The sequence below is a fragment of the Oratosquilla oratoria genome, chromosome 44 (assembly GCF_046742065.1).
Source record: "Oratosquilla oratoria isolate Oo_2021 chromosome 44, ASM4674206v1, whole genome shotgun sequence".
Taxonomy (NCBI): Eukaryota; Metazoa; Arthropoda; class Malacostraca; order Stomatopoda; family Squillidae; genus Oratosquilla; species Oratosquilla oratoria.
Genome location: NC_134820.1, coordinates 16,483,229 through 16,498,228, shown reverse-complemented (window position 1 = coordinate 16,498,228; position 15,000 = coordinate 16,483,229). Strand labels below are relative to the sequence as shown.

The following is a 15,000-nucleotide window of genomic DNA, read 5'->3' as shown; positions in this document are numbered from 1 at the left end:
GACACAAATCCGGTGATTAATTATTAATCGAATGCATTGAGACGTGTATTACGACGCAATCCGACGCAAATTAAGGATGCGGGACACTAGCCTGTCGTGCTACTTGCTTTCGCTTCTTCGTTTGAGTGAAAAGGACTTCGGCTACTGTATTCTACTAAGTATTTCAGCGGCTTTGACCCATCGTTTTTCGCTCATATTTCCGAAATAACCATTCACATCAGTATGATATATTAGCACAGCCTAATTCACACCCTGCCCTAATTTTTGACGTTATAGTGCATTCACAAGTGTATTTAATTACGGCGTTTACTCTTGATATTAAGTGTGTCGTAGCCGACACCCGTGAAGTAAATCGAACAGGTGAAGTCGTGACGTCATCACAAACTACCTCGTGTATCCCAACTTCACTTGTTCGATTTACTTCACGGGTGTCGGCTACGACACACTTAATATCAAGAGTAAACACCGTAATCAAATACACTTGTGAATGCACTAAAACGTCAAAAATTAGGGCAGGGTGTGAATTAGGCTGTGCTAATATACCATGCTGATGTGAATGATTATTTCGGAAATATGAGCGAACAACGATGGGTCAAAGCCGCTGAAATAGTAGACTCCCACAAGAACTTTTCAACAAAATGTCTAACATTCATATTTTAGGTTTAACTTGTCTTAGTTCGTCATCCAACTTCTCACTATATAACGCAAGAGTAATTTGACATTTTGAAAGAAAAAAAAAATCGTAACCTAAGTCGTTACTACTCAAACTTAATAGCAAAAGCAAGTAGCATGCTATTGAGAAATGCTTAGTGTGCCGCCACCTTTAGGTACAATAAACAAACCTTTTGGGTGGTCCACGAGGGATGGAATGTCACTGAAGACTGTTGAGCATTTCTCTTGAACTCTTTGTCCAGCCGGGGTTGATGGCCAGCAGTATAGGCTGTCCCACGTCGCATTGCAATGTATACCTATCAAAGAGGAATTAAATTCAATTAGAAAAATAAAATAAAGTTTAGAAATATGATGATACAATGAATGAAAACTGACTACAAAATGTCCCATGTTGTTTTGCAATGTATACCTATCAAAGAGGAATTAAATCTAATTAGAAAAATGAAATAAAGCTTAGGAATATGATGATACAATGAATGAAAATCGACTAGAAAATGTCCCACGTCGCATTGCAATGTATACCTATCAAAGAGGAATTAAATTCAATTAGAAAAATAAAATAAAGTTTAGAAATATGATGATACAATGAATGAAAACTGACTACAAAATGTCCTACGTTACATTGCAATGTATACCTATCAAAGAGGAATTAAATGTAATTAGAAAAATGAAATAAAGTTTAGAAATATGATGATACAATGAATGAAAACCGACTACAAAATGTCCCACGTTGCATTGCAATGTATACCTATCAAAGAGGAATTAAATTCAATTAGAAAAATGAAATAAAGTTTAGAAATATGATGATACAATAAATGAAAACCGACTAGAAAATGTCCCACGTCGCATTGCAATGTATACCTATCAAAGAGGAATTAAATTCAATTAGAAAAATAAGATAAAGCTTAGAAATATGATGATACAATGAATGAAAATCGACTAGAAAATGTCCCACGTCGCATTGCAATGTATACCTATCAAAGAGGAATTAAATTCAATTAGAAAAATAAAATAAAGTTTAGAAATATGATGATACAATGAATGAAAACTGACTACAAAATGTCCTACGTTACATTGCAATGTATACCTATCAAAGAGGAATTAAATGTAATTAGAAAAATGAAATAAAGTTTAGAAATATGATAATACAATGAATGAAAACTGACTACAAAATGTCCTACGTTACATTGCAATGTATACCTATCAAAGAGGAATTAAATGTAATTAGAAAAATGAAATAAAGTTTAGAAATATGATGATACAATGAATGAAAACCGACTACAAAATGTCCCACGTTGCATTGCAATGTATACCTATCAAAGAGGAATTAAATTCAATTAGAAAAATGAAATAAAGTTTAGAAATATGATGATACAATGAATGAAAACCGACTACAAAATGTCCCACGTTGCATTGCAATGTATACCTATCAAAGAGGAATTAAATTCAATTAGAAAAATAAAATACATTTTAGAAATATAATGATACAGTGAATGAAAACCGACTAGAAAATATAATAAAGTTTAGAAATGTAATAACACAGTTAATGACAATTAACTAGGAATTTAAATAAAGCTTAGAAAAAAAGACAAAAAACAATATTTCTCAGTTGCAGCAACCAAAATATAATAAAGCTAAGAAATATAATAGCACAATTAATTGAAATAAAGCTTAGAAGAAAACGGGACAGAAACTGAGATTAATAACGCGATGAAACAAGATACGTCAAACGACAAATCAATTAGTTTCTCGTGAAGCAAGATTTTTCTTTTACTTTTATTTATATTAATGACAGGAAAGTTGTATAGAGAAATATGCGATCACAGAGAGATTGGAGAAGTAATTTGATAAAGGACGGAAGTATTCGAGCCAATAGGATCGCTCTTGTTGACATAAGGAAGGTCGACTTGAAAGCAAGTTTTCACAAATCGACGAGCTAACAAAGCTAACTGTTTAGCTGCAAAACTACTCATCTCATTCCAGAAATATCACTCACCTGAGGGAAAGATCACTCAGCTGGAGATGTCCATTGAATGCAACGTAATTGCCTTTTAGTTTTGTACGGCTATTTGTCATGGCTCTTCGAATACTCCGACTTTTGGTACAAGTGAGTCAAACTCCCTCTTCTAAAATTCAACTGGATTATTGCTTTCGTTTACACTGTTCAAACGTATAGACGACAGAAAAGGAGTTTTTTTTAAATAGTGTTTTGCATATTGCGTTGCAGGACGATCAAAAACAAACAAAACAAAAACAAACAAAAACTAAACCGTGTGTAATGACTCTGCCTGCCCAAATCGCTCACGTAATCCGATAAACGCACAGAAAGCCGATCATGCAATGCAACTGTCTCTCATTATTGATCATTTTGACTATTTCAAGCATGTATCAGTCCAAATGGAAAGAATTGTTTACTAGAGCATTTCTGATATTGGAATTATTCGGGATACGGGAGATTACATATACATATACATATACATATACATATACATATACATATGCATGTACAAATACATACATATATATATATATATATATATATATATATATATGTGTGTGTGTGTGTGTGTGGGTGTCTGTGTCTGTGTGTGGGTGTGTGTATGTGTATCATATACTTATACACACACACTGTGTATATATATGCATTCATATTGTTATGGAGTGCATTTTCTATGTAATCCCATTGTTGCGTGGTTTCAATCGAAAGCAGCGTCGTCTGCGCTTGGAACGATCAATGTCTCAAATGCACTGGCTCAAGGATAGATTATGTTAAATGTAAGATAAGTACCCATTGTTTGTGAAATAATTCTAATTGTAAACCCACTTGTGGATACCTCACGGTTTGTGGTAGCAGACTGTGTTGTCGGGGAGGAGGTTGCTTGAGCGGTGAGTTCTGCTTGAAGACGGGCACAGGTGAGGTTGTTTGGGGTACCCTTCCCTTATGGTTAATGTTAATAGTTGCGTGTAACAGAGTTGAGCCAGTGCAGTTGGGGAACGATGTATACTCTATATTTTGTATATATGTTGAATCATTGATTGTATATATTTCTTGTACTGTCAAATGTCATAGTATTCATGTACAACTCAACCTGATTTTCATCGTGTCTACATTTCTCCGGCTTTCTTCAAAATCATCTCTTATTTAGTTTATATTGATTAATCTTAAATATTTCCTTATAATTAAAACTTTAAAATATATCAGCTTTCTCTTTCCAACAAATTCTTGAAATATTGATGGACTTTTAAATAAGAGACTTGGAGGAACAGACAAATGCAAATTAGCTTCATATGGAATAAGTGGTAGCCTATTAAGCTGGACTAATAATTGGTTAAATGATCGAAAACAGAGAGTTGTTTTAAATGACAAAACTTCTAGATGGAAAAATGTTACCAGTGGAGTTCCTCAGAGTTCCGTTCTTGGGCCACTTCTATTCATAACATATATAAATGATATAGATCACGGACTGAAATCTATTGTCTCCAAATTTGCTGATGATACAAAATTGTGCGGAATGGCAAATAATCACTTAAATCATTTAGATATTCAAGAAGATTTAGATGAAATATAGCAACGATCTGAAAAGTGTCTAATGGAATTTAACACAAGTAAATGCAAGTTTATGCACATGGATAAAAATAACAGTAAGTACGATTACAAGTTATTTAGAAATTCGTTAACAAAAGTGGATAGTGAAAAGGATCTCGGCATTATTATCAGTAACGATCTCAAATCATATAAGCAGTGTATTTCAACCTCTGAGAAAGCAAATAAGAGTCTAGGACTGATTGCGCGATCTTTTGATTTTAAAGATCCATCTCTCATTAACAATCTATGTAAATCGTTAGTTCGTCCACAATTGGAATATGCTGTTTCCGTATGGTCACCGAATCTCATTAAAGACATTGACATATTGGAAAAAGTACAACGGCGGGCCACAAAACTGATTCCAAATATCAAAAATGAATCATACAAAAATCGACTAAAACATGAAATTATTTTCCATAAAAAAGCGTAGACTCAGAGGTGACTTGATACAGGTCTCTAAGATTCTAAAGGGAATTGACAACATCAAAAGTGACAAAATTTTCACAATGAATGAGAATCCGACAAGAAATAATGGTCTCAAACTGTCAGGAAATAGATTTAATTTGGAAGTGGGTAGAAACAACTTCGCCAACCGTGTAGTTAAAGAATGGAATAAACTTCCTGCGGAGGCAACGTAATGTAGTTAAATTTGAAACTTCATCCGTTTAGATAAACACCTAGTTGCTGTAATACCTGCCATTTCTTATATTATTTGTTTATTTGCTTATTATTTGTCTGTTTGTTTATCATTATTTATCTAATTATTATTCATTATTATCTATCTGTCCATTTTTTATTATTTACCAATTATCTGTTTATTTATTATTTAACTTCACATGTTTATTTACTTATCTTATTTATCATTATTCATATTATAATTTTTATTTATTTATTCATCATTTTTATAATTTTTTAGCATCCGACCAAATTAAGGACCAAAAGGTCTCCTGTCTGGATGCTCCTCGTTTGTAATCCTCTGTAATTACTACAGAAATTAGTTATCTTTTAGGCTCAAATCCTCTCACTTTGAAATTCTCTATGTTATGTCTCTCGGAGCCCGTAAGTTATCAGTAGGAGATTCAGGGGCATAACAATATACACACATATATATATATATATATATATATATATATATATATATATATATATATATATATACATATATATATATAAATATTGTATATTTAGGGCGCAGATTCTCTCTAATACACACTGTGTTAAACACGACAGCATTTTGACACTGATTAATTTTCTTACTATGGAAGGCTTGTATTTGCCCACCCCCCTGAAATGAGATCTACTTTGAGAAAAATTTGAAGATCTCAGTAAGAAAATCAGCGTCAAAATGCTATCGTGATTAACACAGTCTATATACATACACTGACACACACAAACATACTATAATTTTTTCTTTCTCATCTCCTTTTACCGGTTGCCTATTCCCCCCTCCCCAACTTCTTCAACCTAGCATCTCCCTTTCACCAGATCCCCTCATTTTCAAAGTTCCTTTCGGCGATATTCGAACTCGAGGGATTTGTACCATCCCCTGGGACTCAAAGGACGAAGTTGAGCTCTTTCAGGAGTTAGATCATCAGCAACATTCCTGAGGTTGTTCGCTCCGATGTGAATCATCCGATGATGCGCCTTGCCATCTGTCGTCGATCGACGCGACATCTGTCGTCGGTCGATCCACGCAGAGGAGAACCATGATGAGAAAATTTGGAAAAAAAAAAAAACAATGGAAAAAATAGGCGGGAAAGAGGAAAATAAAGAGTGGATACGGATGAGGAGGAAGAGAATGAAGACAATAAAGGTGAAGAATAAGAGGAAGAGGAGGGAGAGGAGGTATAGGAAGAAAATGAGGTAGCCAAGGGAAGGGACGTAGATATGGTAGGTGGGGAAGGGGTGGAAGAGGAGGAAGATTAATCGTTGTTTTAATCATGATTGAAAAATTTTAGATATTACGTGAAATAATTAGAAACTAGAAAATTATTCTCTGAGCTATTTATTTCATAATTTGAAATATATTAGTGTATTACATATATATATATATATATATATATATATATATATATATATATATATATATATATATATATATATATATATATATATATATATCACTAGTGAGAAATGTAATAACACAATTAATAAATCACAACTAACACCACAGTCGGACGAAAAAAAGAGTTGAGTGAACGAAACTATATATTTCGATTGCTAACTGCAATCCTCTTTAGCTGAAGAGGATTGCAGTTAGCAGCCGAAATATATAGTTTCGTTTACTCAACACTTTCTTTCGTCCGACTGAGGTGTTAGTTGTGATTATATTTATATATATATATATATATATATATACATATATATATATACATATATATATATATATATACATATATATGTATATATATATATATATATATATATAAATATATATATATATATATATATATATATAAATATATATATATGCGAAAAAAAACACCAAGGAAAAAGATAACCTGATGACCAAGCGCTTTCGTCTATTCAGACAATCTCAGGGTACATAGAAATGAAAAAGGACACAAGAATATATACACAGAGTATAAGGTCAAGAAGGTAACCGGGAAAGGTTGTGAGGCTCTATTGTCGACCTGACCCGTCAGCGGCAGCGGACGTTTGGGCCACTACCTTTTTCACAATAAAACTGTCCAGTTTGTACATACATATTGTGAAAAAGGTAGTGGCCCAAACGTTTGCTGCCGCGAATGGGTCAAGTCGACAATAGAGCATCACAACCTTTCCCGGTTACCTTCCTGACCTTATACTCATGTATATATATATATATATATATATATATATATATATATATATATATATATATATACATATATATATACATATATATATATATATATATATATATATATATATATAATATATATATATATATATATATATATAATGGTAGTTGGACACAATCCACGCCCCTTCTGGCTGACTCAGTAAATAACATGGTATAAATTACTGCCATGATTCTCAATAACTGAAAACCCGCAACCCCATAGCAGCCACTAACGATCTTCAAAGTCGTCCACAGATCCCTCTGAGATGAGCCTTTGGACTGATGTCTCTGTTGTATCAACGTAATTCTCTTTCTATGTCATTGACTCAGATGGAGGGACAACGTAGTCGAACTTGACAAAGATAATGTTCACTCCGGAGATCAGGTACCGGCCCTAAATGTCGCACCTGCAGATGAAGAGGGAGGGTTGCCGATGGGTTCTGAAGATGAGTAACCGGGAGATGATTCCCTCCCATGTCCATCACTGATCAATACTTTTGTATGGCTTGTATTATCGTTGTATTACTGAGCGATTGGAAATGGGCAATGTGTTAAATGCATGACGGGTTTGGAACAAGAAGCATGTGATATTAGATGCAAGTATTGAATTCTTTTCTTTATGGTCCTTTCCCCGACTTAGGAAGGAATGCATTAATCAGGCCTAACCTAACTGGCCTCACCTAACCTTCTTTGACATATCTAAGAAAATCATATCATCTCGGCTCGTAGAATGTAAGGACAACAGCGACCGCAGAATACTGCGGAGGAAAATATGATGTCATCCGAAGTGTACTGAAAAAGGATTCTAAGTACCCGAAGTCGAGTCCCAAGTACCCGAAGTCGAGTCCCAAGTACCCGAAGTCGAGTCCCAAGTACCCGAAGTCGAGTCCCAAGTACCCGAAGTCGAGTCCCAAGTGCCCGAAGTCGAGTCCCAAGTACTCAAAGTCGAGTCCCAAGTACCTGTATTTGAGTCCCAAGTAACCTAATCAAAGTCGAGTCCCAGTACCCGAAGTCGAGTCCCAGTACCCGAAGTCGAGTCCCAAGTACCGAAATAAAGTCTGAAGTACCTGAAGTCGAGTCCAAAGTACCCGAGGTCGAGTCCGAAGTACCCGAAGTCGAGCCCGAAGTATCCAAAGTCGAGTCCCAAGTACCCGAGGTCGAATCCAGAGTTGAGTCCCAAGTACCCGAAATCAAGTACAAAGTACCCAAAGTCGAGTCCGAAGTATCTTTAGTCGAGTCCCTAGTATCTGAAGTCCAGTCCGAAGTACCCGAAATCAAGACCGAACTACCCGAAGTCGAGTCCCAAGTACCCGAATTCGAGTCCCAAGTACCCGTAGTCGAGTTCCAAGTACCCAAAGTCGAGTCCCAAGTACCCGAAGTTGAGTCCGAAGTATCCTAACTCTAGTCCTAAGTAAACTTAGTAATGTCTAAAGTATTCGAAGCCAAGTCCGAAGTACCCGAAGTCGAGTCCCAAGTACCCGAAGTCGAGTCCCAAGTACCCGAAGTCGAATCCCAAGTACCCGAAGTTGAGCCCGAAGTACCCGAAGACGAGTCCCAAGTATCCGAAGTCGGGCCCGGAATTCGCTGTAAAAGAATTCAATTCCTGTGTTTCAGATTGCCGTGAACGTACTGTTCATCGACAAAGAAAATCGCCCGACCGAAATAAATTGAAGCTTCCCTTTCTCTGCCTTTGTCCAAGGCCAGCCCATCAACAGAACAAAACTGACAGACCAGAAACTACAAAACCCATTAGGAGCTCCTCAAGACTCACTGGGCGTCAAGGAGGAGTAACGAAAAGGAGTACAGTAGGTACCAAAGGTCATGGGAGTACAGAGGAAATAAGGTTACGAGGAGGTTAACCAAACAAACTGTTAGAGACCCACATCGACCTCCTTGAACTGTTGTCAAGAGAAGAGTAAATCAGCTTTCACCTCACACACCCTTCGTCTTTCATTCAATACTCCTTCCTATTCAGTCTCCCCATCCGAAGACCAATTTCCGAAAAACCCTTCCCCACCTCCCTCACTCTCCCACCTCCCCACATCGCCAATCACAACCTAGTCAATCACCCAATCAACCATTTGGTAGATCCGAACCTCCCACGTGACCAATCTACGTCGGGGCACTTCTTCGACGCGTGGCATCAAGCTACTGCGAAGTCGGATTGATTCGTCATCCACTCAGACACCTGTGCTACCCACTTCTCCACCCCGCCCCCCTCTCTCTCTCTTTCTCTCTCTGTGCGCGAGCGCGCACATGCACGGGTGAATATTGCATATAATTTGTCACTTAGTACCCATGAAAAATTTCCATTTTATATGTCTTTCCAACTGTTCTTAATTATGTATTGCCATTTACCTTCTTTGTCTAATTATCTGTTAGTGTTTGCATGTAAGACGTGTGGTTCTTTATTCTTTTACACACACACACACACACACACACACACACACACGCACACACACACATATATATATATATTATATATATACATATATATATATACACAACACTGAATGGGTCCCAGCGACTAGAGATACATTTTCATCAACCACAATGCACTTTAATTCTAAGCCATCACCATCGGAAGAACCGTGGAAACACATACAGAAATTGAAATGTGATACGCCTGAGGACTCGAACCAACGCCTGCGAGCACGTAACCAGTGCCGTATTGACTTAGACCAATATACATTCAAGAGAGATATAAGTTGAGCGCAACTTTTCTTATAAGAAAAGTTACGCTCAACTTATGTCTCTCTTGTTGGTTTATTGGTCTAAGTCAATACGACACTGGTCACGTGCTCGCAGGCGTTGATTCGAGTCCTCGGGCGTACCACATTTCAATTTCTGCATGTGCCTCCACGGTTCTTCCGATGCTGATGGCTTAGAATTAAAGTCCATTGTGATTGAAATATATATATATATATATATATATATATATATATATATATATATATATATATATATATATATATATATATATATATATATTATTTTTCTAAGTATAGCTTTCTGTACCTAAGTTTTCGTACACGTATTCACTGTTTCTTTGTTCCTTTGATATGGCTGGATAGATCTATGGCCATTCTAACTCTTCTGCATTGGAGGTCTCTTCTCCATTGTTTAACAGAAAGCAGTGGTAAAATAGAGTCCATTACTACAGTAATTTCTCCCCTTCCATTTTTCTCTGAACCGGTTACATGACCTTTCATATTGTCCTTTTCGTAAAAGTTGTTCATTGCCTCTGTTCTTTTGTTATATATAATTAGTATCTTTTTATTGTTCGGTCGTGTCTTTGACCTAATTTAGTTCTTTTCAGTTCAATTATATATACATATATATATATATATATATATATATATATATATATATATATATATATATATATATATATACATACATATATATAACTTGGACAAAATGTAGTAGCCTATTTGTAAATAATAATCACAAAGAACCCACAGTCGGAATAAAAGGAAAATATAACTTCTATATTTCGGCTAATAGCTATAGCCCTCTTCAGGGCTATATACTTTCTTCTAAGTTTCCTTTTCTTCCGACTGTGGGTTCTTCGTGATTTTATATATATATATATATGTATATATATATATATATCTATATATATATATATATATATATATATATCTATATACACATATATATGTATGTATATATGTATATAAACATATATATATGTACATATATATATATATATATATATATATATATATACATATAAATATATATATATATATATAACGACATCTTGACAGGTTGTGAGAGAGGCAGAGGGGAAAACACATAAATAGAACGAGAGTTTATTCTTTAACTAGTTTCGCACTATGGTACTTCTTCAGAAGGAAGAAGCACCATAGTTAGTTCGTCCAGAATTGGAATATGCTGTCTCCGTATGGTCATGGAATCTCATTAATGACATTGACAGATTGGAAAAAGTACAACGGCGAGCTACAAAACTTATTCCAAATAATAAAAATAAATCATACGAAAATCGACTAAAACATATGAATCTGTCTTCCCTAAAAAAGCGTAGACTCAGAGGTGACTTAATACAGGTCTTTAAGATTCTAAAGGGAATTGACAACATCAATAGTGACAAAATTTTCACACTAAGTGAGAATCAGACAAGTAATAATAGTCTCAGACTGTCCGGAAATAGATTTAATTTGGAAATGGGTAGAAACAACTTCGCCAACCGTGTAGTTAATGAATGGAATAAACTTCCTGCAGAGACAGTGCAATGTAGTTCAGTTCGAAGCTTTAAGAATCATTTAGATAAACACCTAAGCAAGAAGCTGTAATGATTATCATATATTTTATATTATTTGTTTATTTGTTTTATTATCATTTATCTGTTTATTATTATTTGCTTGATTCTCATTTATTATTAGTTATATGTAAATTTATTATTATTTACTATTTACCTGTTTGTTTATAATTTAACTATATCTATACATTCATTTATGCACTTTATCTATTATTTACATTATTATTTTTCTTATTCATTCATTTATCTATTTATCATCATTATGATTTTTTTTTCGCATCCGACCTAGATATGGATCAAAAGGTCTCCTGTCGGCATGCTTCGCCTTTGTAATCCTTTGTAAATTAGTTAAAGAATAAACTCTCGTTCTTTTTGTGTGTTTTTCTCTCTGCTTCTCTCTCTCTCTCTCTCTCTCTCTCTCTCTCACACACACACACACACACACACACACACACACACACACACACACACACACACACCCTTATATATATATATATATATATATATATATATATATATATATATATATATATATTCTAAATCATCAACATCGGAAGAACCGTGGAGGCACATGCAGAAATTGAAACGTGGTACGCCGAGGACTCAAACCATTCTTCTCGGCCCTACCTTATTGGCCCTTTCTTTCGCACTTTTCTTTTCACTCATCGACATCGCAATATAGTGAAATTTCCAAGTTAATTCTCTTTCCACTGGTTTCCTTTCATTCATATATCACTTTTCGAACCGTATCTACACAACACTCGAAGTCAGCCCAACATCATATGCAATTTCCCAGGAAATTGAATTCATCATGTACGTTCTTTGACGAGTTGTATTGTTTAATATATGACATACATTCTCCTTGTGTGTGTGTGATTCACCATGGTCTTGGATCACGTGTTAGATTCGTGATCGACAGTTATTTCCCTCCCGTGTGTGTGACCTTATAGCACACACACACCTAACTACCAGTCCACGTGAGTTGGAGTAACGACTCGCAGCGCAGCGATACTAAAATTATTTCAGCCCTGGACGGGATTCGAACCCGGACCGCTGTAGTGGCGGCCGCGAACGCTACCACCGCGCCATCGAGTCGTGTGTGTGTGTGTGTGTGTGTGTGTGTGTGTGTGTGTGTGTGTGTGTGTGTGTGTGTGTGTGTGTGTGTGTGTGTGTGTGTGTGTGTGTGTGTGTGTGCCTGATATGTGGCAATTTTGATTTTCATTTATTTTTTGCCTTTGAAGTTACAAAAAAGAAAAAACAACAACTTTTGCTGATGTCCATCTTTGGCGATTCTATACTTTAACCCAACCACAGATCGCATGTTTATAAACTAATACTAAAATCTAACATGTATAACAGATAACCTAACACTACTATCCAACAAATACATTGATGCTACGTTATTTCTTTTCTATAAAATTACCTCGCATATGTTAGAACATTCACGCACATGTACACACACACACACACACACACACATACACACACAAACACACACACATACATGCGCGCACACACACATACATACGGACACATACACGCACACACACACACACACACACACACACACACACACACACACACACACACACACACACACACACACACACACACACACACACACACACACACAAATATGAATTTTGAGAGAGACGGCACATGAGGGGACCTCCATTGTGATTGGGTGCAGAGGAGTCAATCATATTTCCCTTTTTTCAAGAGAAACACTCAAAAATCTGGCGACACACCTGGGCCTTTTCGTCCTTCCAGAAAAGAAATAAAAGAAATTCTAATTAGAATTTCTTTATCTATTTCTTATTACTCCGACACGTGGCAGTCTCTCTCACTTCAAAATACCGTAACTGGCAACTCTGTGATACCAGGCCTACCAACACAACTCGGCACGATTATTTTTCAATAGGTTTCGCCTACTGTGACATATTGCTTCAATGCAGTTAAATAATCTAATCTAATTTACCTTAATTTGATTTTACCTAATCTAATTTATTAACTTGTATTCTATTTTTTTTTTTTTTTTTTTTTTTTTTGAGGATGGGCCATCTCATGGCCACGTGACCCTGCTAGTTCTGGTTTCTCCACCAATTAGCGGTCTTCCTGCAACGGGTCGAGGGAAATACTGGAAACTTGATTCCAATCGGTCAGAAGCGACGGACATGGAAGACCACCGTCCCCTGATTCGAGGTTTCATTCACATATGACGGGAGTAACAGCTCGAAGAAGAAGAAGAAGAAGAAGAAGAAGAAGAAGGGGGAGGAAAAGAAGAAGAAAGAAGAAGATAAAGGAGAAGAAGAAATAGAAAGAAGAAGATGAAAAAGAAAAAGAACAGGAAGAAGAAGAAGAAGAATAAGGAGGAGGAGGAGGAAAAGGAGAAGAAAGAAGAGGATGAAGGAGAAGAAGAAACAGAAAGAAGAATAAGAAAAAGGAAAATAAGAGGAACAGCAAGAAGAAGAAGAAGAAGAAAAAGAAGAAGAAGAAGAGGTAGAAAGAGGAGGAGGAAAAGAAGAATAAGGAGTGAGAAAAGAAGAAGGAGGAGGAGGAAAAGAAGAAGGAAAAGGAAGAAGAGAAGAAGGAGGAGGAAAAGAAGAAGGAGGAGAAGAAAGAGGAGGAGAGAAAAAAGAGGGAGGAGGAAGAAAAGAAGAAGAAGGAGGAGGAAAAGAAAAAGGAGGAGGGGTAAAAGAAGAAGGAGAAAAAGAGGGAAGAGGAGGAAAGATTAAGAAAGAGAACGAAAAGAAGGAGGAGGAGGAAAAGACGAAGAATGAGAAGGAGAAGAAGAATGAGGAAGAAAAGAATAAGAAGGAGGAGGTAGAGAAGAAGAAGGAGGAGAAAAAGAAGGAGAAGGAGGAGGAAAAGAAGAAGGAGAAGAAAAAAAGAAGGAGGAGGGTAAAAGAAGAAGAAGGAGGAAAAGAAGGAGGAGGAGGAAAAGAAGAAGAAGGAGCAGGAAAAGAAGAAGAATGTGGAGGAAAAGAAGAAGGAGGAGGAAAAGGAAAAGAAAGAGGAAGAAAAGAAGGAGGAAAAGAAGAAGAATAAAGAGGAAAAGAAGAAGAAGAAGGAGGAAAAGAAGAAGAAGGAGGAAAAGAAGAAGAAGGAGGAAAAGAAGAAGAAGGAAAAGAAGGAAATGAATAAGAAGGAAAATAAGAAAGAGAAGGAGGAGGAAAAGAAGAAGGAGGAAAAGAAGGAGGAGGAGGAGGAAAAGAAGAAGAAGGAGCAGGAAAAGAAGAAGAATGTGGAGGAAAAGAAGAAGGAGGAGGAAAAAGAAAAGAAAGAGTAAGAAAAGAAAAAGAAGGAGGAAAAGAAGAAGAATGAGGAGAAAAAGAAGAAGAAGAAGGAGGAAAAGAAGAAGAAGGAGGAAAAGAAGAAGAAGGAGGAAAAGAAGAAGAAGGAGGAAAAGAAGAAGAAGGAGGAAAAGAAGAAGGAGGAAAAGAAGAAGGAGGAAAAGAAGAAGGAGGAAAAGAAGAAGAAGGAGGAAAAGAAGAAGGAGGAGGAAAAGAAGAAGGAGGAGGAAAAGAAGAAGACGGAGGAAAAGAAAAAGAAAAAGGAAGAAAAGAAAAAGAAGGAAGAGAAGAAAAAGGAGGAGGAAAAGAAGAAGAAGGAGGAGGAGGAAAGAAAGAAAAA

At 36.0% G+C, this 15,000-nt stretch overlaps 1 protein-coding gene across 1 annotated transcript in view; it reads right to left on the bottom strand.

The window, feature by feature from the left end:
* Positions 1 to 15,000, bottom strand: part of LOC143022315 (corticotropin-releasing factor receptor 2-like) — an 89,499-nt gene that overhangs the window by 72,930 nt on the left and 1,569 nt on the right. The window contains exons 2-6 of the mRNA XM_076180463.1: positions 8,540 to 8,666; positions 8,150 to 8,308; positions 7,876 to 8,042; positions 3,497 to 3,610; positions 843 to 968 (exon numbers count right to left, since the gene is read on the bottom strand). Coding sequence (XP_076036578.1) covers positions 843 to 968; positions 3,497 to 3,610; positions 7,876 to 8,042; positions 8,150 to 8,308; positions 8,540 to 8,666 — 693 coding nt within the window. The remainder of the gene's footprint in view (positions 1 to 842; positions 969 to 3,496; positions 3,611 to 7,875; positions 8,043 to 8,149; positions 8,309 to 8,539; positions 8,667 to 15,000) is intronic.